The sequence below is a fragment of the Balaenoptera physalus genome (assembly GCF_965194825.1).
Source record: "Balaenoptera physalus genome assembly, chromosome: X".
NCBI classification, from domain to species: domain Eukaryota; kingdom Metazoa; phylum Chordata; class Mammalia; order Artiodactyla; family Balaenopteridae; genus Balaenoptera; species Balaenoptera physalus.
Genome location: NC_138903.1, coordinates 62531317 through 62551584, shown reverse-complemented (window position 1 = coordinate 62551584; position 20268 = coordinate 62531317). Strand labels below are relative to the sequence as shown.

The 20268-nt window shown below is 44.2% G+C and overlaps 1 protein-coding gene across 2 annotated transcripts in view; it reads right to left on the bottom strand.

Annotated features, from left to right (window-relative positions):
* The window catches only part of PIN4 (peptidylprolyl cis/trans isomerase, NIMA-interacting 4), a 57349-nt gene extending 48176 nt beyond the window's left edge, over positions 1–9173 (bottom strand). The window contains exons 1-4 of one of the 2 annotated variants that reach the window (XM_082446076.1): positions 9007–9148; positions 6353–6426; positions 606–725; positions 39–214 (exon numbers count right to left, since the gene is read on the bottom strand). In XM_082446076.1, coding sequence (XP_082302202.1) covers positions 56–214; positions 606–725; positions 6353–6426; positions 9007–9049 — 396 coding nt within the window. In that variant the 5' untranslated portion in view covers positions 9050–9148 and the 3' untranslated portion in view covers positions 39–55. Of the gene's footprint in view, positions 1–38; positions 215–605; positions 726–6352; positions 6427–9006 lie in introns of those variants that run through there. The other variant, XM_082446077.1, reaches the window with a different exon arrangement.
* Positions 9174–20268: the final 11095 nt, after the last annotated feature.

Below are 20268 nucleotides of genomic sequence, written 5' to 3'. Positions count from 1 at the left end.
ACACCTTTTAAAGAAATAAACAATGTATAAAACACATGTAGTCTTTCATACAATTTTATTTTCTCCCTTCAACCATTATAATATGATACCCGAATTTTGTCTTAACTGGAGGGTCTGTAAACACAGGCTTATCCAGCACACTTATAGGCAAGGTGAATGCTGCTTCTTGAAATGGTCCCACCATGGACCCTCTGGTCATCCAACCCAAGTCGCCCTGAAAAACCCAAAAGATTTGTGATGTCAAGTGGCCCTGAAGAGGGCACAGGTCTACTGTAGCTTGAGAATTTCCCAACACGAATGCTAAGGTTCCTAGGTTTATTCATCTGGGCTGGAGAGAAGTAGGCTCGACAAGGACAAACAGGGCTGAACCCTGGGCTGAACATACAAACACTCACAATGTTGCTGGGTGTCTGTTAGTTGTGCAAGTTTGGTTATGCCTAGGTTTAGACAAAGGTGACCCGTATTCAACTGTTCACAAGTTGGACATTTCTGCTTTTTTAAGATCTTTAAACTAAGATATGGCTAAAATTAATGGCGAAACAGAAATAATCCCTACTGCTGTGTGTCCTCCATGGGGGACATTTTAAATGATGAGTGCACCATACCCCTTGCCTGGCTTTATCTTCACTGTATTGTGTGGCCACTTCATTGAATTTCATTCCAGACTTTAACTTTTCCATGGCTTCCAAGATTTTTCCATGTTTTTCACACAGAATGTGTCTGACCTACAAGGAAAAAGTATGTTCACGTAATACATGGAGACCCAAATGATTCCTTTCCTCACAGTACAGCAGTCATGTCAGGACTACCCCCCACTAGTGAAAAAAACACATTCGCTCATGGCAATGGAAAATCCTGGAAGTCTGCCCAGTTGGGCGATGGCCACAAACCCATTTCCCATATCAAGACAATATCTCAGAACCCGGATTTAGATAGAAAATGGGCACTTGGCTGTGGGAAGCTCCCAGCCTTTACCATGTACCTCAATGGTAACAGGAGGAGGAAACATGGTAATGGTTGAGAGCTTAGGTCCTGGAGTCAAATCCCCACTCTCCTGTATGATCTTAAGCATTTTTTTTTTTTTTTAGGCTGTACCTCGCAGCATGCAGGATCTTAGTTCCCCAGCCAGGGATTAACCGCTGAACTGCCAGGGATTAACTGCTGAACCACCAGAGAAGTCCCTTAGGCATGTTTTTAAACCTCTGAATGTTTCCCCATTTGTGCACTGAGATAACAGTACCTATATGTTCTCATAGGGTTGTGAAGATTGAGATGATGCAGCTAGCACTCAATAAAGGTTAGCTATTATTTCATCAAAGTGGGGATGATATGAAAAAAACCCACCAGGAAATACTTTTCACCAAAAGAGGCCCAATGTATAAAGCCTCCCCACAATTTAACACTTTGAAAATGAATCATATGTTGAAGATTAAGAATACTCAACCCGGGGACTTCCCTGGTGGTGCAATGGTTAAGAATCCGCCTGCCGGGCTTCCCTGGTGGCGCAGTGGTTGAGAATCTGCCTGCCAATGCAGGGGACATGGGCTCGAGCCCTGGTCTGGGAAGATCCCACATGCCGCAGAGCGACTGGGCCCATGAGCCACAACTACTGAGCCTGCGCGTCTGGAGCCTGTGCTCTGCAACAAAAGAGGCAGCGATAGTGAGAGGCCTGCGCACCGCGATAAAGAGTGGCCCCCGCTTGCTGCAACTGGGGAAACCCTCGTATAGAAAAACGAAGACCCAACACAGCCAAAAATAAATAAATAAATTAAAAAAAAAAAAAAAAAGAATCCGCCTGCCAATGCAGGGGACACTGGTTTGACCCCTGGTCAGGGAACTAAGATCCCACATGCCGCAGGGTAACTAAGCCTGCGTGCCACAACTACTGAGATTGCCTGCCTCAAGTAGAGCCCGTGTGCTGCAAAAACTACAGAGCGCACGTGCTCTGGAACCCATGCACCACAACTACAGAGCCCACGCACCCTGGAGCTTGCTCGCCACAACTAGAGAAGAGAAAACCCACACGCCACAACTAGAGAGAAGCCCACAAGCCGCAAGGAAAGATCCCGCGTGTCGCAACTAAGCCCCCACACAGCCAAAAATAAAATAAATAATAAATAATAAATCTTTTTAAAAAAGAAAGAATACTCAACCCTAGAGAAGTATTCAAATGTAACCTATGTTTACATAAAGCCATGTTTTAAAAAAATCACTGTATCCTTAAAAATGATTTTGTCAAGATATCTGTTTTGTAGGATTTCCCATTTCTCGTTCAAATAGAATCCGTTATTCATTTCTTACTGTCGTGTACTAGGGTGGGGGCTAAAGGTGTCTCCCTATAGAGACAGACAAACCATGGCTGTCCTCAGGATTCAATTACTGAAACGGGAGGTGAGAGGATCCCTGACTGGAGGAGCAACACAGGAGATACAGACACAGCAAAGGAAAGAATGTATCGAAAAGTAGGGCTCAGGGAGGCAAACTTCTATAGAATGTGTCCAGCACTGTCCAGGGGAGACAGGGACAAACAACCTGGACACTAGAGAGAGACATGTTGGGGGACGAGGATGGTTTCTCAGACCTCATCTTGGCCTGGCTAAAACACCTTCTCGACTGCCTCCGTCTTTCTGATTCCACACTCACAAAGCAACCTTCTGGTTCAACGATTGGGAAAGTGCACAAAGCATTCATGATCACAGAAAGGGGATCCCATCCACCACTTTATAAATGAATAAACAAGTATTCTGCTTTAGACAGTTTGATGGGTTAGACATAATGAGTCTGTAGTACCTGTGGAGTTTGCAAGTGTGACCGACCAACTGGCAACTGTATGAGACTGGTGTCTTAGGAGAGACCAAGCTCCAGAGAGAATGTGGGAGTGATGAGCATGGAGGTAGTAGCTGACGCTATGGGAGGTGACGGATCATCCAGGGAGGCTACACAGACTGAGAAGAGGAGGAAAGCAGACTCAAGACATCCGTGGAGAATATCAATGTGTAAGCAATAAGCAAAGAAAGAAGCTCAACAAGCATGATAAAAACGAAGGGCCAGACAGGTAGAGAGAAAGGTGTGTTAAAAGAAACCAAGGCAAGAGAAAGTTTCAAGGAGGAAATGGTCAACAGGGTTAAATGCTTCAGAGTGATCAGGTTAGGAGTACAATCAATTTAGCAATGATTGACTGAGGACCTTAGCAAAAGCTGTTTCAGAAGAGTAGTAAGTGCACAAGCCAGGCTGCAGCAACTGACTGAGGAAGTAACAGGAAGCAGGACAGTAATGCAGGTGGGTTTTCCCCAACTAACCGAGTTAGAAAAGAAGGAGAAAGGGCTCTAGTCAAAGGGAAAGGGTCACAGTCACGGATATATTTTAAAGATCCCTGGCTGTATTTTCAGAATGAAGGGAAAGATGCAGTAAAGAGGGAAAGGTTGAAGACAGAGCAAAGAAAGAGGGTGGAGATAAATGAAGGAGCAAGGCTGGGCATTCAGAGCACTGCTGGAAAAATCAGTTAGCCTTAAAGGAAGAGAGGTGAGACGAGAGATGAGGGAGGTGTGGGTGAAGATAACTTTGTTGGTAGGGGGCTGGGAAGCCATGAGTTCGTGACTAAAGTTCTAGTTTCCATTTTCTTGTGACAGTTATAACAATATTTCAGTTATCGAGTACTTAATACTCGCTAGGCACTGTGCTAAGCGCTTTACATGTGTGATCTCATGAAGTCCTCACACCAACCCCATGAGACTGGATCAGTGTTTCTCAACCCTGGCAAATGTCAGAATCACACCAAGAGCTTCAAAAAAATATATCAAGGTCCAGTCCCCACCCGCCAGAGATTCTGAGGCAGCTGGTCTGGGGTGGGCCCCTAGGCATTGAGACTTTTAGAAGCTCTTAAGGTGAATCTGATGTACACAGGGGTTGAGAACCCTGGATGAAGTTGTCTGCTGACTGACTGGAGGAGGGTGGTGGATGGCTTGAGGCAAGTGGCAAAGGATCGCTGTGCAGTACTGAGGGCCCAGCTCAGGTCAGAGACCAGGAATCAGTGGCCCCAACCCCTGAGGCTGTGTAACTCTCCAGTGGGGCCCAGCAGTTCTGGGTCTGAGTGTAAAGAAAGTAGATAATTGGATTGATCCTGAGTTGTAGTCTGGCAGGTGGATGCAGTGGATGACCAAAAGGAAAAGAAGGTGGGGCTCCTTGATCCAGTGGTCAAACCCTTCCATCTAATTTCCAGCCGACAAGACATACAGGATTTGGAGAACAGACATGAGGCCTGAGAGATGGTGAGGCGAACAGGGCAGGCCTGAGGGCCTGCCTGGAAGTCTGTGCGTGGAGAGGAACAGAACAGGATTGGGGGAGGTGGGAAGTGAGGGGAAGCAAGGAAGTTGTGGTCGGCAGGTGGGCTTCAGAATCTGGGCAGCTCTAGTGACACAGGGCAGGGGTGGGTTCCGGAGTGGGGTCTGAAGCAGAATAGCAGGATGTGGAAGGAGCCTAGACCCTAAAAGGCTGGAGGGTTTGGGGTCCCTCCCCTGCTGGGGCCTTCACAAACACTGGAGACAACCCAGCTGTACTCTAGCAGGTGAACAGTTCAACACACTACGGCACTTCCATTCCACGGAACACTACTCAGTAATACAAAGGAACAGACTATGGATACACACAACTAGAATGAAATCTCCAGAGAATTATGCTGAGCAGAAAAAAAGCCAATCCCGAAAGGTTACACACTGTATCATTTCACTCATATGGAAATCATAAAATTACAGAAATGGAGAAGAGATTAGTCGCTGCTATGGGGTCAAGGAGGAGGCAGGGGTAGGGGTGGGAGGGAAGTGGGTATCACTATAAAAGGACAACAGGAGGAATCCCTGGGGTGATGGAAATATTCTGGATCTTGACTGTAGCAATGACAATCTCCTGGTTGTGCTAATGTACTAGGGTTTTGTAAGATGTTACCATTGGGGAAACAGGGAAAAAGTACATGTACATGTATAAAAGGTACATCTACCTTACAACTGAATGTGAGTCTAAAATTATCTCAAAAGGAAAAGCTTAACAAAAGAGTTTAATCCTAATTGACTTTCCTAGCTAATTACATGCCACTCCTTTCCATATACCTCAGGTATAGCCACACTGAACTTATTTTTTTCCAGAAAGGACAAGATGCCTCTTTAAAGCCATATGCAGTGGAGCAGTCTCTTAGGTTAGGTGCTTGTGAAAGTCAGCACATAACAGTCAAAATTACCCTACAACAACCCTTACGAATATGGTGTACTTGAAACCAACATGTCAGCCCTCAGTAAGCCCAACACAGCCTGTCTCCCCCACCTGTGTTGTAACAATGACCGCTTCTTCAGCTGGACTCCAGGACGAAGTAGCTGGCTTGCATTCAGGCACCATGTTTTATGAAAATTATCTTTGGATACCAGAATCCCACTTTACATGGTTGGATGTTCATACGCGAATGGAGGTCGACTATGGAAAAGCAAATTCATGTCTCCCATCTCTCTCTCTCTCTCTGGGTTCACTGAGTAGAAAAGTGGGCAGAATGGCCCACACTATTTACATTCGCTCTCTTTTTTTTTGGCTGCATGTGTATGGGTGCATTTATATGATACAACTCCACTACATCTCTTCTCATATAGCAATGAAATTTCTTTCTTTACCTAACTGCTCCCAACTAGACTGTGATAACAGGGACCATCTCTTATCTGTCTTTTTGTTTTTTGAAATACCCAGAATTTAATACACTGCTTGGCACAGGGCAGATGTCACTAAATCTTTAATGAATGAATGAATCAAAGTATGGAACCCCATATCCTGACTGAAACGTGGAAACTGCCTTGTTACGTAGCACTAAGCAGTATAATTCTGTTTGCAGATTATATTTTCCCAGGGCAGACACCCCTCTGGCACTAGGTCAAGTACTTCAAGTAATTATTTGCAACTGTGTCCCCTCATTTTCATGGTCAGGGCTCTGGCTTGTAGCTCACGAGCGGGGGAGCTATCTAATGAGACCCGTGCCTTTGCCTGTTCATCTCAGTTCTTCGTTTTGTCAAATATTATTTCGTCCTGAGAAATAATTCATTCACTTACTTGGGAAGACCTAACTTAATACATTTTAAGGAAAAATACTAGAGTATGAAGAAATTCTGGATGTCTGAGAAAACATTTGAGAAAATATTTTAAATGAATTACTTTTCATAAGCGAGAGTGATCTATTATTTTCCACTTTTGTGTTATCTTACATCAGTATTAGGCTAGCCTTAGAATGAGTTAAGCATACTGTCTTTTCCTTTTATGTGAACCAAAATAACAGATGTATGTTATTTATATTTAACATGAAAAAAAGGAACAAGTAACTCACCTTTACTGCACTGCCACCACCTTTGGGACCCTGAGCCTTCTTGTCAGAACTCTCACTCCCAGAGGCTGCTTTTCCTTTAGAAAAGAGATGACAGGTACTCATTTAAACTGCACCTTCACCTTGTTATTTACAGAAAAGTTCAACACAATAGGAGTTGATACTTCCATCATGGCACCAAGCTTCAAAAGGGAACTCTGTAGACACTTTACTACATCAAGCTAAATTAACCCGTGACTCACCTCTTAAAACAGGAAATTTGTGCCCTACATAAACCCTTCAAGGAAAATGGATACACAAGTGAGTGTGCTAATAGTTGAATGGGAGAGCCAAAAGCCTGGCCCAGATTCTCTGGACCCAATTTGAAATCCTGCCTTCTAAGGGCAAACCCCTGAGCTCTTGTGAGATTTCTAATAAGCACTGCAACTATGTATCTGAATACTCACAATTCCAGTAAGTAAAATCTCCAAGAATATATTTTAAATAAAGATCAAATTTCCCACCACCCATATTTGGCTAAAGAACACATTGATGTCCAAACTCCTGGAGTCGACTACATTGCCTATTGATACCTTCCTAAGAAAAGTTATCGATATTCTGATTAAGAACCACTGGCAGCATTCTACATTTTACTATTGTGTCATTTTGCTACTATGCCAACTTCTGTGTTGATAGCAGCATACTTACTGTTAGAGGCTGATATTCCTAAGAACTATTGTTGGATTAAGTGTTCAGTTCAATAAACATTTCCTAAATAACTAAGTTCCAGGCACTGGGGATACAAAGATGAACAAGCCATGGTACCTTCCTTCAGGGAGCTCATATACTACTGGGGAAGATGGTTATGTAAAGTTATGTAAAATAGATCTTTTCAGGAGAATGAGCTATGCTCTACAGACAGGGGGCTGTGGAAGCACAAAGGGACATTTTAGCCAGTCAGGGAAGCTTTCCTGGATGAGTAGGAGCTGACCAGGCAAAGAAAGGACATAGGTGAGGAGACATTCCAGGGTGAGGGAACAGTGTAGTATGTGCAGGAAACTATGGGTGAAGCCAAATCTGAGGTGGGAGTGCTGTGAGATGAGCCCAGGGGAGGTGGTTGAGGATTAGGGCATGAGGGCCTGTGGGCCCCATTAAGGAACTTGGAATTTATCCTAGAAGTAAGAGGGAGCCATTGAAAAATTTTATTCAGGAGACTCCATCTTACTTATCTTAGGATCTCCAAAGCCTAGCACACAACAGTTGTTCAATAAATGCTCAGCCAAACTGAAAATCCAAAATGCTGACCACCAAATGCCTAAGAAAATGTTACTGCCAAAGGAGTTTTATTACACCAAACTCTTCAAGGGGTTTGCTGTATATTCACTCTAGAACAATGATACCTTCCAATTATTCCATCCTCTCCCCCACTGGATGCTGTCATCTTCTGACTGCCACCTCACTCCCTGATTGACTGACGACTCTGGCAGCAACTTCAGGCTTCCTTTCCACCCTCACCACTGCCATCATCTTGGATGACCTCACCATCTATGCAGAGGAATCATCTAACAGTCTAATCTCACACTTCTGGACCTCCTTCCCAAATGCCCATGCTTTTTACTCCAGGCCACCTGTTGCCAGGGGCACACGATGGAACTGTGCCACTCAGAACTAGTAGTTCAGTCTCTGGCTACAACTCTCTGTTCTTCCAGCTTTCTCATGCCTCATTCCCACAACACGGGCTCTTTAATTTCACAGAGCCGCCCCCCCTATTCAGTCCCTTTATCCTGCTATGTCCCTCTAGACTATCAGACTTCTCATTCCCTTCCCAGTCTGGATCCCATGCTTGATCATCTGAACTGCGTCCCCACTGGCACCCTTAATTCCCTTGTGTTGCTTTCCTTCTATTATCATTGTCCAACAAAACCTCAACCTTGGCTCAAGGCTACACCTAGCTCTTTTCAGTTCTGTATTGTGCCACTTATGTGGTACTAGGTAAATCATGACTAAGCAGATCGTGTCCTCTACAAATTCATGGCCTTCAATCTTAGGCTCTCAGCCCTGAGAGAAATCCTTTTATAAGTGTTTTATCCCCTTTCCCATCACCCCAACGACTATTCCAAACCTTTACCACTCTCAAGACCCCTACCCAGTCCCTGCCCCGCAGTCTTACAAACTACCCTTGCCTTCCACTTTATTAAAAAATTCAGGCCACTAAGCCAGATCTCCTAAAAACTGCCCCCCTCTGGCCCCAATTTTTACCACCACATCCATCCTCGTCTCTTGGTGACGTCAAACATAAGGTGTCCCTTCTTCTATTCAAAGGTCAACTGCTCCACCTCTTTTCTCCCAAATCACACTCGTCTGTACCTTTACCTCTCTAGCTCTACTGGATCCTTCATTTCAGCCTCCCAAGTTTTGCTCATTCGGAAAAAACTAACAAAATCAAGTTTTCTCGTAATCCTTTGGCCTCGTCTATCCAACATCTCATTCCCATGCTTTTTAATCAAAACTTTCCAGAGAAGTCCACACCGACTGTCTCCAACTTATCACTTCCTGGTCAGTCTTCTAGTAACTGGCCACCCGCTGCCTCCGCCCCGGACCCCGGGGACCACCGGTCTGCTCCCTCCCACCCGCTCCTCACCCAACCCCATTCTCCTTGGTTGCTCTGGCTGCTGTACCTTTCCCCCCTTTCCCAGAACCGCTTTTTCCTTTCGGCGGCATCTCCGAAATTCGCCGTCGACCTCTCAACTGCTTTGGTTACCGAACAAAGCCCCTTCAGGCCCCACCGGTATGTCCTAAACATATGCCTGAAAGTGACATCGCAATTGGCCATCCTTACTGTGGCTCCGGAAGCAGGCATATCTTGGGGCAGGCCCGGTCCTTTGGCTCTAGGGCGAATGGGGGCTGAAGTGTCTGACCAATAAGGAGCTCGGGCCGGGTAGAGGGGCGGAGCCAAAGGTTGGGCCGGGGCGGTAAACCCAGCCTCTGAGCGTTTTGAACTTCTTTCACATGCCGTTATTTGCCCCCAGCTCCCCCGCTTCCCTACCCACCTCCTCCATGCGTGCGTAGTGAAAGCCGCGGACCTCTGCAGTCTCTCCGCGCTGGCTCTAGCCAATCCCGCGGGGCCGCCAGACAAAGGCAAAGCAGGAAGAACAGTGGCGGCCGCCTTTCCCTCCTGCGCCTTCCTACACACGGGCCTACACTCCCTCGCGGGTTTTCGTTTTTAAAGTTTATTTTGCAGCCTGTAGTTGACTGGGTTCAAAAGGTACTTTTTTTAAAAAACATCTTTATTGGCGTATAATTGCTTTACAATGGTGTATTAGTTTCTGTTGTATAACAAAGTGAATCAGCCATACGTATACATATATCCCCAAATCCACTCCCTCTTGCATCTCCCTCCCACCCTCCCTCTTTTAAAAGAAGACTATCACCCGTCTGCCTCTTGCAGAACTCTGTCATGAAGAAAAATTGGAAGCAGTCTAAATTCCCCTTAATAGGGTATTGTTTAAATAAATGATGTTTCAACCACACAATAAGATATGCTCCACTTAAAATAACTAGTGTAAAGCTCTCGGTAGAGACACGAGAAATGGCTTTAAGGAAGGTTACAGACCAAGCTATAGAATATGATTTTTTTTTAAAAAAGGCATCTCGTGTACTATATAATATTTGCTTGTAGAGGACAGGAAGACTATCCAGCAAAACGTGACCAGTGGTGCCAGTGCAGTGTATGTTTCTGCACAGTTTCCAAAATTTCTGTAATGGTGCAGCGTAATATAGTTAAAAGCATGGATTCTGGACCGCCTGGCTTCAAATCGCTGCTCCACCATTTGGTTACTAGCTCTGTGACCTTGAGGAAGTTACCTCACCTCTCTTTGGCTCAGTTTCATCATCTGTAAAATGGAATTGATGATAATAATACCTGCTAATAGGGTGTGAAGAGAATTAAACAAGTTCGTATTTGTAAAGCACAAAAAACAACGACTAGCTTGTGGAGTGTTAGCTTAAGGTGAATGAGTTTTGAATTTATGCCCTCAAACTTTTTACCCTTATCCACAACCCCTCTCCTCCCAAAATAAGGTCAGGGCTTTTCCTCTACTCCATGAGATAGCTGTCCTAGCTTGCCCCTGCCAGCCAGAATGTATAGGTCCTCCAGCTCAGAGTTTAGTTTTTGGATACAGTCTTGTGGGACTTGGGATGCTTCATGCCCAGACTGGGGGATCAAGTATTTCTGAGACTGTGCCACCTCCAACTCATACATTACAAGCAGCCCCCTCATGTTGTACTGCTGTCATTTCTGAACACGTTACAGCTTAGGCACTCCTTGTGTTGGATTGGGAGTGATCAACTGTGGGGAGCACATCCAGCGCTGAGGAGATCATTGCTCCCCCACTTCTGAGGTGGATCCCACCTGTGTATTGACTTTAAAAGTTCAGCTGGGAGATGGGGCGGGTTGACAATGACAGTATGGCCTCATGTTCATCAGTTCATCCACAGCCAAGAGGCTGAGGGGGCACCTTTACTTCTGGTTTTTCTTAGGGGACAGCCTTTCCTGCAACCACTGGCTATGGCAGTCTTGGAGTGGGAATGAAGCAAAGTTCAGACCCCAATGAAGAGCCAGCATTAAATGGCTGATGTACCTGGCAAATGCTTGGTGCCTGGAACGTTGTGAGAGTTCTGTGCGTTCCAGCAGATAACAACAACAGTAATAAACAAGCCTGTGTAAGTGGCTGAATGTGCCCAAAGCAGTGCCTAAAGGCCAGTAGTTCAAAGGAGAAAACGATGGGCATAGGTCCAGGGGTTTTGAGGTCAAAAGCACTTTAAGACTGATAAAATCATGTACGATCTCAACTATGCAGTATGCATCACAAACATCTTAAGTGTTAGCTTTGGGATGTGAGTTTATGGCTAACTTTCATTTTTTTCTGTTTAAATTATATTCTGTTTATATGAATTGGCATATATATATATTTTATTATTCAAGAAAAAAGATAATGCTATTTGTAAAACAAACAACAAAAAAGCTAGCCTCTATACAGGGTTAAGTCTGCACCAGTCTGTGGAGGCCAGCTGTGGAGGAGCCTGTGGGAGCAGAGTGACGAATGAACAGCAGGGTGGGCAGGGAGGCAGAGAGGAGAAAACTTCGGCCTCGAAACCATGGTAACGACTGCAGGAGTGTGCACAGTGAGTCAGAGCCAGGGATGGCTGCCAGTCGTATTTTCTATTAATTATCTCCTCAGACTGATTCTTCCACACATTTCTTAAATGAGGAAAATCAGGAAGGGAAGCTGGCAGCCCTCTTCCCAGGACACAGTTTCACAAACCTTGACCCAAACTCACTGTCCTGCCCCACCTGCTCCACAACCAAAGGGCTGCAGTTTCTTCCCCATTTGAGATGCCAGCAGAGCTTATTCTGAAAGGGGGCCTTGATGCAACAAAACACAGAGCTCTAGTTGATCCCATTCAGAGGAGGTCAGTGTATGGGGAGCTCTGGGCCCCAGACTCTAGGGACAAAGGTAGAAAAAGGTCACCTTGGGAAACTGAAACCAGGAAAATTCAGTACATGGTAGATGAGAATAGCCACCTGCAAAAGTAGCCACCCATCAAGGCAAATGGATGGAGGGATATTGCTGATGGGATGGATGTGTCTCCTGAGCACAGTCAGTGGGCGGAAAACTTTCTGTCCCTCTTCATGCTGTTGTAACATGTCTGACATGAGATAAGCTTTGAACAACTGTTTTTTAAAAATTTTTACTTATTATTTATTTGGTTGTGCCATGTCTTAGTTGTGGGCTCCTTAGATGCAGCTCGCAGGCTCCTTAGTTGCAGCTCGAGGGCTTCTTAGTTGTGGCATGCGAACTCTTAGTTGCAGCATGCATGTGGGATCTAGTTCCCTGACCAGGGATTGAACCTGGGTCCCCTGCATTAGGAGCGCAGAGTCTTAACCACTGTGCCACCAGGGAAGTCCCAACAACTTTTTTTTGTTTTAATTTATTTATTTTTGGCTGCGTTGGGTCTTCATTGCTGGGCGCAGGCTTTCTCTGGTTGCGGCGAGTGGGGGCTACTCTTCATTGCGGTGCACGGGCTTATTGCGGTGGCTTCTCTTGTTGCGGAGCACGGGCCCTAGGCGCGTGGGCTTCAATAGTTGTGGCACACGAGCTCAGTAGTTGTGGCTCACGGGCTCTAGAGCACAGGCTCAGTAGCTGTGGCACACGGGCTTAGTTGGTCCGCGGCACGTGGGATCTTCCCAGACCAGGGCTTGAACCCGTGTCCCCTGCATTGGCAAGTGGATTCTTAACCAGTGCGCCACCAGGGAAGTCCAACAACTGTTTTTTTAAAAAGGGCGTCAGAGAAGAATATTCCATCTAGGTTTGTCCAGCATTGTCTAAGCAAAAGAGCTGCAGTTTCTGGAGAACATTAATATTCCAGTATCTAGTGAGGAGGATTTTTTTTGGAGGCAGTGTTCATTTGAGGCAATGGTGACACAAATGGCATATGTGGCATGAGAGATCTTCATGATCTCTCTTAGTTTCCACAACAGTCTTATTGGCCGAGAATCATCACTGCCATTTCAGAGCTGAAGACACAGGCTCAGAGAAGTTAAGTAATGTGTTCAAGTTTTCACAGCTAAGGACTGTGGCACTGTTGGGCTCAGAACTTAGGGCTGTGTGACTTCCAAGCTGGTACCCTCTGCATGATGACACTACTCCAGGCTTTGCCATCCTGTAAATGAAATTCAAGAACATCCAGTTCCCTTTGTTCTGAGTGCCTGTTCTCCAAGTCAGCTTCCCAGGGACCTCTCTGCCCAAAAGGTGCCAGGGCCAAGTTATGGCCCCACCATGAGACAGAAATAAACTCACCTCTGGTTTATGTGTCAGTGTATTGGTTCGGAGTAATCTAGAAGGTGATTGCCTCTGCCTATAGTGCTGTACCTCCCAAGCCCAGAAGCACAGAGGCGAGGAGAAGGAACACGGTGTGGGTGGGGGCCAGTGGGCAGAGCGAGGTAGCCGAGGCAGAGGCGGGACGGTTAGGAAGAGGTCTTCTGTGTCCTTGGGAACTGGTCTCCATGTCCAGTGGATTCTGCCTCCTAAACAGCTCTTTCTCCACACCCTTCATCATTTTATAGTGAACAATGAACACTTCTCTAGGATTCAGCAGTCATCTCTTGTACTGGCTCCTGCCCTCTTCCCTGCTGCTGCAGCCTTTTGCATGTTCTCTAGACCATTGGAACAGCCTCCACATTGGTGTCTCAGCCACCAGTCTCACCACCTCCTCCAAACTACCCTCCCCAGCAACTGATAGAGAGCTCTCAGAAACACAGATCTGACCCTCCCCCAATGAAGACCCTTCAGTGGTTCCCCACTATTTGAGAGGCTCCTTAGCCTGGAGGGCCAAGGGCCTTTCTGCTGACATCTGCAGTCTCATCTCGTGCTGGTCCCCACTGGGCTCCAACCATGTCGAGTTACCATCTGCAGGCCCTCAAGTATACAGTGCTCTCTTAAGACTCCATGCCTTTGCACATACTGTTCTCTCTACCTGGAATACTCCTTCCCCATTTTTGATCTAGCTAACCCTTATTTACCTTTTAAGAGCAAGATCAGGTGTTACTTCTTCCTGGAAGCCTGCCCTGACCCTCTTCTCCACCTTCTTCCAGGCTGGGCTAGGCACTCCTCTGTGCTTCCAAAGCACCCTGTGCTTATGTCTGCCATTTGTATGATTTGGAGTAGCAGTCCGTGACATAGATGGACCATAGTTCATTTATTCACTCATTGAAAAACATCTGGGTTGTTTTCAGTTTGAGGCTATTGCAAATCAAGTGGCTATAAACATTTGTGTATAAGTTTTTGTGTGAATACAAGTTTTCATTTCTCTAGGATGATTTCCAAGAGTATAATTACTGAGTTGTATGGTAATTGCATTTTAGTTTTGTAAGAAACTGCCAGAGTGTCTGTACCATTTCACATTCCTACCAGCCATGAATGGGTGATCCAGCTTCTCTACCTACTTGCCAGCATTTTGTATCATTACAATTTTTTATTTTAGTCATTTGGATAGATGTATACTGATATCTCATTGTGGTTATTTTTTAAAATTTTTTTATTTTGGGCTGTGTTGGGTCCTCACCACTGCGTGCGGGATCCCTCCAGCCACGGCAAGCAGGGGCCACTTTTTGCTGCAATGTGTGGGCCTCTCACTGCGGTGGCCTCTCTCGTTGTGGAGCACAGGCTCTAGGTGCGTGGGCTTCAGTAGTTGTGGCACGCAGGCTCAGTAGTTGTGGCGCATGGGCTTAGTTGCTCCACAGCATGTGGGATCCTCCCGGACGAGGGCTCGAACCCATGTCCCCTGCATCAGCAGGCAGACTCCCAACCACTGCGCCACCAGGGAAGTCCCTCATTGTGGTTTTAATGTACATTTCTCTAATGGCTAATGATGTTGAACATCTTTTCATGTGTTAATTTGATGTCTGTAATTCCTCTTCAGTGAAGTAAATGTCATGTCTTTTACCCAGTTTCTGATTGGATTTTTTTTTTGTTATTGAGTGTCAAGAGCTCTTTATATATCCTAAATATGAGTACTTTGTCAGATATGTGGTTTGCAAATATTTTCTCCCAGTCTCTAAGCTTGTCTTTTCATCCTCTTAAGAGGGTTTTTAGCAGGGCAAAAGTCCTTAATTTTTTTTCTTTTATGGATTTTGCTTTTTTTAAAATATAAATTTATTTATTTATTTATTTATTTTTGGCTGTGTTGGGTCTTTGTTTCTGTGCGAGGGCTTTCTCTAGTTGCGGCGAGCGGGGGGCCACTCTTCATTGCGGTGCGTGGGCCTCTCACTGTCGCGGCCTCTCTTGTTGCGGAGCACAGGCTCCAGACGCGCAGGCTCAGTAGTTGTGGCTCACGGGCCCAGTTGCTCCGCGGCATGTGGGATCTTCCCAGACCAGGGCTCGAGCCCATGTCCCCTGCATTGGCAGGCAGATTCTCAACCACTGCGCCACCAGGGAAGCCCCAGATTTTGCTTTTATAGTGTCATGTCTAAGAACTGTTTATCAAGCTGTAGGTCTCAAAGATTTTCTCCTATATTTTCTTCTAAAAGTTTTATAGCTTTATGTTTTACACTTAAATCTGTGATACATTTGAGTTAATTTTTGTGGAAGGTGTGAGGTTTAGATTGAAGTCCTTTTTTTTCTTTTGGCATGTAGATGTCTAATTACTCCAGCAACATTTGTTGAAAAAGCTGTTCTTCATTAAACTGCTTTTGTACTTTTGTTAAAAATCAGTTGACTGTACTTGTGTGAATCTGTTCTGGATTCTCTATTCTGTTCCATTGATCTATGTGTCTATCCCTCCATCAATATCACACAATGTCATGCAGCCTTCATTAGTGTTGCTACATACTAAGTCTTAAAATTGGGTAGAGCAATTTCTCCCACTTTATTATTCTTTTTCAAAGTTGTTTTAGCTATTCTAGTTCTTTTTACCTTTCCATGTACATTTTAGAATAATCTTGTCTGTATCTACAAAAAATGTTGCTGAGATTTTGATAGGAATGGTGTTAAAGCTGTAAAACATTTTGGGGAGAATTGACATCCTTACTCTGTTGAGTCCTCTAATTCATGAACACAGTATAACTCTCCATGTAGTTAGATCTTCTTTGAGTTCTTTCATCAATGTTTTGTAGTTTCAGCACACAAGTTCTGTACATGTTTTCTTAGATTTATACCTTTGCATTTCCTTTGAGTGATTTGTGCATGATATTGTAATTTTAATTTTGGCTTTCACATGTTCATTGCTGATATTTAGAAGTACAATTGAGTTTTGTATGTTGATCTTGTATCCTGTGAACTTGCTAAACTCATTTATTCATTCTAGAAGGTTGGGTATTATGTTTGTTTGTTTTGTAGATTTCTTGTGATTTTCTATAGAGACCATCATGTCATCTCCAAATAGGGATAGTTTTTTTCTTACTTTCCAATCTGTACGCCTTTTGTTTCATTTTCTTGTCTGGCTAGGACTTCCAGTACTATGTTGAATAAGAGTGGTAAGAGTAGACATCCTTGCCTTGCTCCCAATCTTAGGGGAGAAAAGATTTGATATTTCACCATTAAATATGTATAATGTTAGTTGCAGGGTTTTTATTTATTTATTTATTTTGGCTGCACTGGGTCTTCATCGTGGCATGTGGGGTCTTCGTTGCGGTGCACGTGCTTCTCTAGTTGTGGCGCACAGGCTCTAGAGCATGCAGGCTCAGTAGTTGCAGTGCACCGGCTTAGTTGCGGTATGTGGGATCTTAGTTCCCTGACCAGGGATTGAACCCAGGCCCCCTGCACTGGGAGCGCTGAGTCTTAACCACTGGACCACCAGGGAAGTCCCCAGTTGTAGGGTTTTTATAGATGTTCTTTACCAACTTGAGGAAGTTCCCCTCTCTTCCTAGTTTTCTAAGGGTTTTAAAAATGAATGTGTGATTAATTTTGTCAAATGCCTTTTTTGCATAAGTTGATATAATCATGTGATTTTTTTCTTCTTTAGCCTGTTAACATGGTGGATGACACTGATTGATTTTCAAATATTGATTTTCAAATATTGAACTAGCCTTGCATCCTTGGAATAAACCCTACTTGATTATGCTGTATAATTCTTTTTATATATTGCTGAATTCTATTTGCTAATATTTTGTTGTGGATTTTTACATCTATATTCATGGAGGATATTGATCTGTAGTTTAATTTTTGTACTGTCTTTGGTTATTGTATCAGGGCCTGGCCTGACAAAATGAGTTGGGAAGTGTTCCCTCCTATTTTCTGGAAGAGATTATATAGAATTGGTATTAATTCTTCTTTAGATATTTGGTAGATCTGTCCAGTGAAACCACCAGACCTGAATATTTCTCTTTCTTAAAATATTTATTTATTTATTTGGCTGCATGGGGTCTTAGTTGCAGCACGCGGGATCTTTGTTGCAGCATGCGGGATCTTTCATTGTGGTGAGCGGGCTCTTTGTTGCAGTGTGCTCCCTAGTGTGGCACACAGGCTCAGTAGTTGCTGCACACGGGCTTAGTTGCCCCACGGCATGTGGGATCTTAGTTCCCCGACCAGGGATTGAACTCGTGTCCCCTGCATTGGAAGGCGGATTCTTAACTACTGGACCACCAGGGAAGTCCGCAGACCTGAATATTTCTTTTGGACAAGTTTTTTAATTACATACGCAATTTTCTTCAGAGGAATTGGTCCATTTCATCAAAATGTCAAAATTTATCTGTGTAGAGATATCCATAGGGTTTGCCCGTTTCTTTTCTATTATTGATAATTTGTATCTTCTCTGTTTTTTCTAGTCTTGTTAGAAGTGTGCCAATTTTATTCATCTTTTCAAAGAACAAGATTTTTGTTTCATTGATTTCCTCTATTTTCTGTTTTCAATTTCACTGATTTTTGTTCCTATTTTTATTATTTCCTTCTTTTTGTTTGCTCTCCTTCTGGAACTCCCATAATATGTCTGTTAGCCTGCTTGCTTACCTTTTTGTGGGGTCCCTGAAGTCTTTGCTCCTTTAGCTTGTGTTCAGCTAGTACTGGACGTAAGTTTCCTTGAACATCAGGAACTAAAACAAGCAAACAAACAGCTTCTCTCCCAGTATTTGTGGTTTGGCTCTGTGCTGGGTCACCCTTTCAACACTTAGCCTGATCATTTACAGCTCTGCCTTAGCCTTCACTTACAGCTTACTATGAGCTTAGAGATCAGCCAGAGGTGAAAGCTTAGGATCTTTTCAGATCTTTTCTGAGCATGCATTCTGTCCTGGGCATGCATCTGGCTTTCTAAGCTCTCCAGTATACACAGGTGCTTTCAAATGCCCTAATTTCCCAAAGAAACTCTACCCTAGACCTTAGGTGGTCTATTGTATGTCTCAACGATAATCTTTTGCCCTGGAAAGATGCAGGTTTTCAAGCAATGCCTGCTACCTTTTCACTCTGAGCAAGTTCCAAGTTCAGTCCTTCAGGTAGCCCCCAGACAGTTTAGAAGAGACAAACAATTTGCAAGCAAGGTCTTCTCTATTCCCTCTGGAAACAGGGATGATGTCTGCATGGTGGGAACATAGGTTGTCATCTTCAAGACCACTACCCAGTCAGGGAAGAAGTGAGGAGAGGGCAAAGCCATGAAGCTTTTCTACTTACCATTTTAAAGTTACCTTTTTCTTGATTCAGCATTTGCTTGGTTGCTATAAACCTTTGACTATTTTCCAGGGTCCTGACAAAGTTGGTTCTGATCATTTCTGCTTGTTTTTCAAGGTTTCTGTGGAGGGATAGGCATTTGGATTTGCCTACTCTGCCATTTTGCTCCCATCACTCCTCCAACCCTTTTATCATTATGTAATTTCCCTCTTTGTCCTCGGTAATTTTCTTTGCTCTAAAGTTTACTTATCTGCTCTCAAGTTCATTAATCTTTTCTTCTGCAGTATTTAATTTTCTATTAATTTCATCTAGAATATTTTTCCTCTCAGTTATTTATAAGAATTTTAATCTGGGTCTTTTAAAATATCATTTCTTTCTCTTCTTATTGTGCTTATTCTTTCCTCTGTCTTCTTGAATATATGGAAGATAGTTATAATCACAGTTTTAACATCCTTGTCTACTAAATAGATCATCTGATTCTGTTTCTGTTGATTGATTTTTCTTTTTTATGGGTTGTATTTTCTTGCATCTTTACATATTGTTTATATTAGTCTTTTTTTTTCTGGCTGCGTTGTGTCTTCATTGCTGCGTGTGGGCTATCTCTAGTTGTGGTGAGCGGGGGGTACTCTTTGTTGCGGTGCGTGGGCTTCTCATTGCAGTGGCTTCTCTTGTTGCAGAGCACGGGCTCTAGGCACATGGCCTTCAGTAGTTGCGGCACATGGACCCTAGAGCACACGGGCTTCAGTAGTTGCGGCACGTGGGCTCAGTAGTTGTGGTGCACGGGCTCTAGGGCACACGGGCTTCAGTAGTTGTGAAACGTGGGCTCAGTAGTTTTAGTGCACAGGCTTAGTTGCTCCGTGGCACGTGGGATCTTCCCGCACCAGGGATTGAACCCGTGTCCCCTGCATTGGCAGGCAGATTCTTAACCACCACACCACCAGGAAAGTCCGTATATTAGTCTTTTTTTAAAAATCACAAATTACTACAAACTTAGTGCTTTAAAAATTTTTTTTTAAATTTTTATTCTTTGGCTGCACCACGCGGCATGCAGGAAATTAGTTCCCTGACCAGGGATTGAACTTGTGCCCACTGCAGTGGAAGCACAGAGTCTTACCCACTGCACCACCAGGGAAATCCCAAACTTAGTGCTTTAAAACAACAATACCTATTTATTATCTGACAGTTATGTAGGTCAGAAGTTGGGTGGGCTTGGCTGGATTCTCTAGTTAGGGTTTCACAAACTGAAAATCAAGATGTCAGCTGATCTGGGCTCTTATCTGGAGCCTCTGGCTAAGAATCTGCTTCCAAACTTTTTCAGGTGACTGAAGGTCATTTCCTTGCACCTGTAGGGCTATGGTCTCTGTTTTCTTGCTGGCTGACAGCCTTGGGCCACTCTCTGTTTCTTGAGCTACTTGTATTCCCTGACACTTGGCCCTCTCCATCTTCAAGTTAATGATGGTGTGTTGAATCCTTCTCACATTTAGAATCTCTCTCAGGTCCTCCTCTACTACCAGCCAGAGAAAACACTCTGCTTTTAAGATCTCAATGTGATTAGACTGGGCCAACCAGGATAATCTCCCTTTTGATTAACTCAAAGTCAGTTAATTAGGGACCTTAATTACATCTCCCAAATCACTTTGTCCATGAAGCTTAGCATAATCATGGGTGTATTATCATATTTATAGTTCTTGGGATTAGGGCAGGAAGTCTTGGGGAGCCATTTTGGAATTCTGCTTTACACGATGTTAATATTTGATTGGATGCCAGACATTGAATTTTATGTTG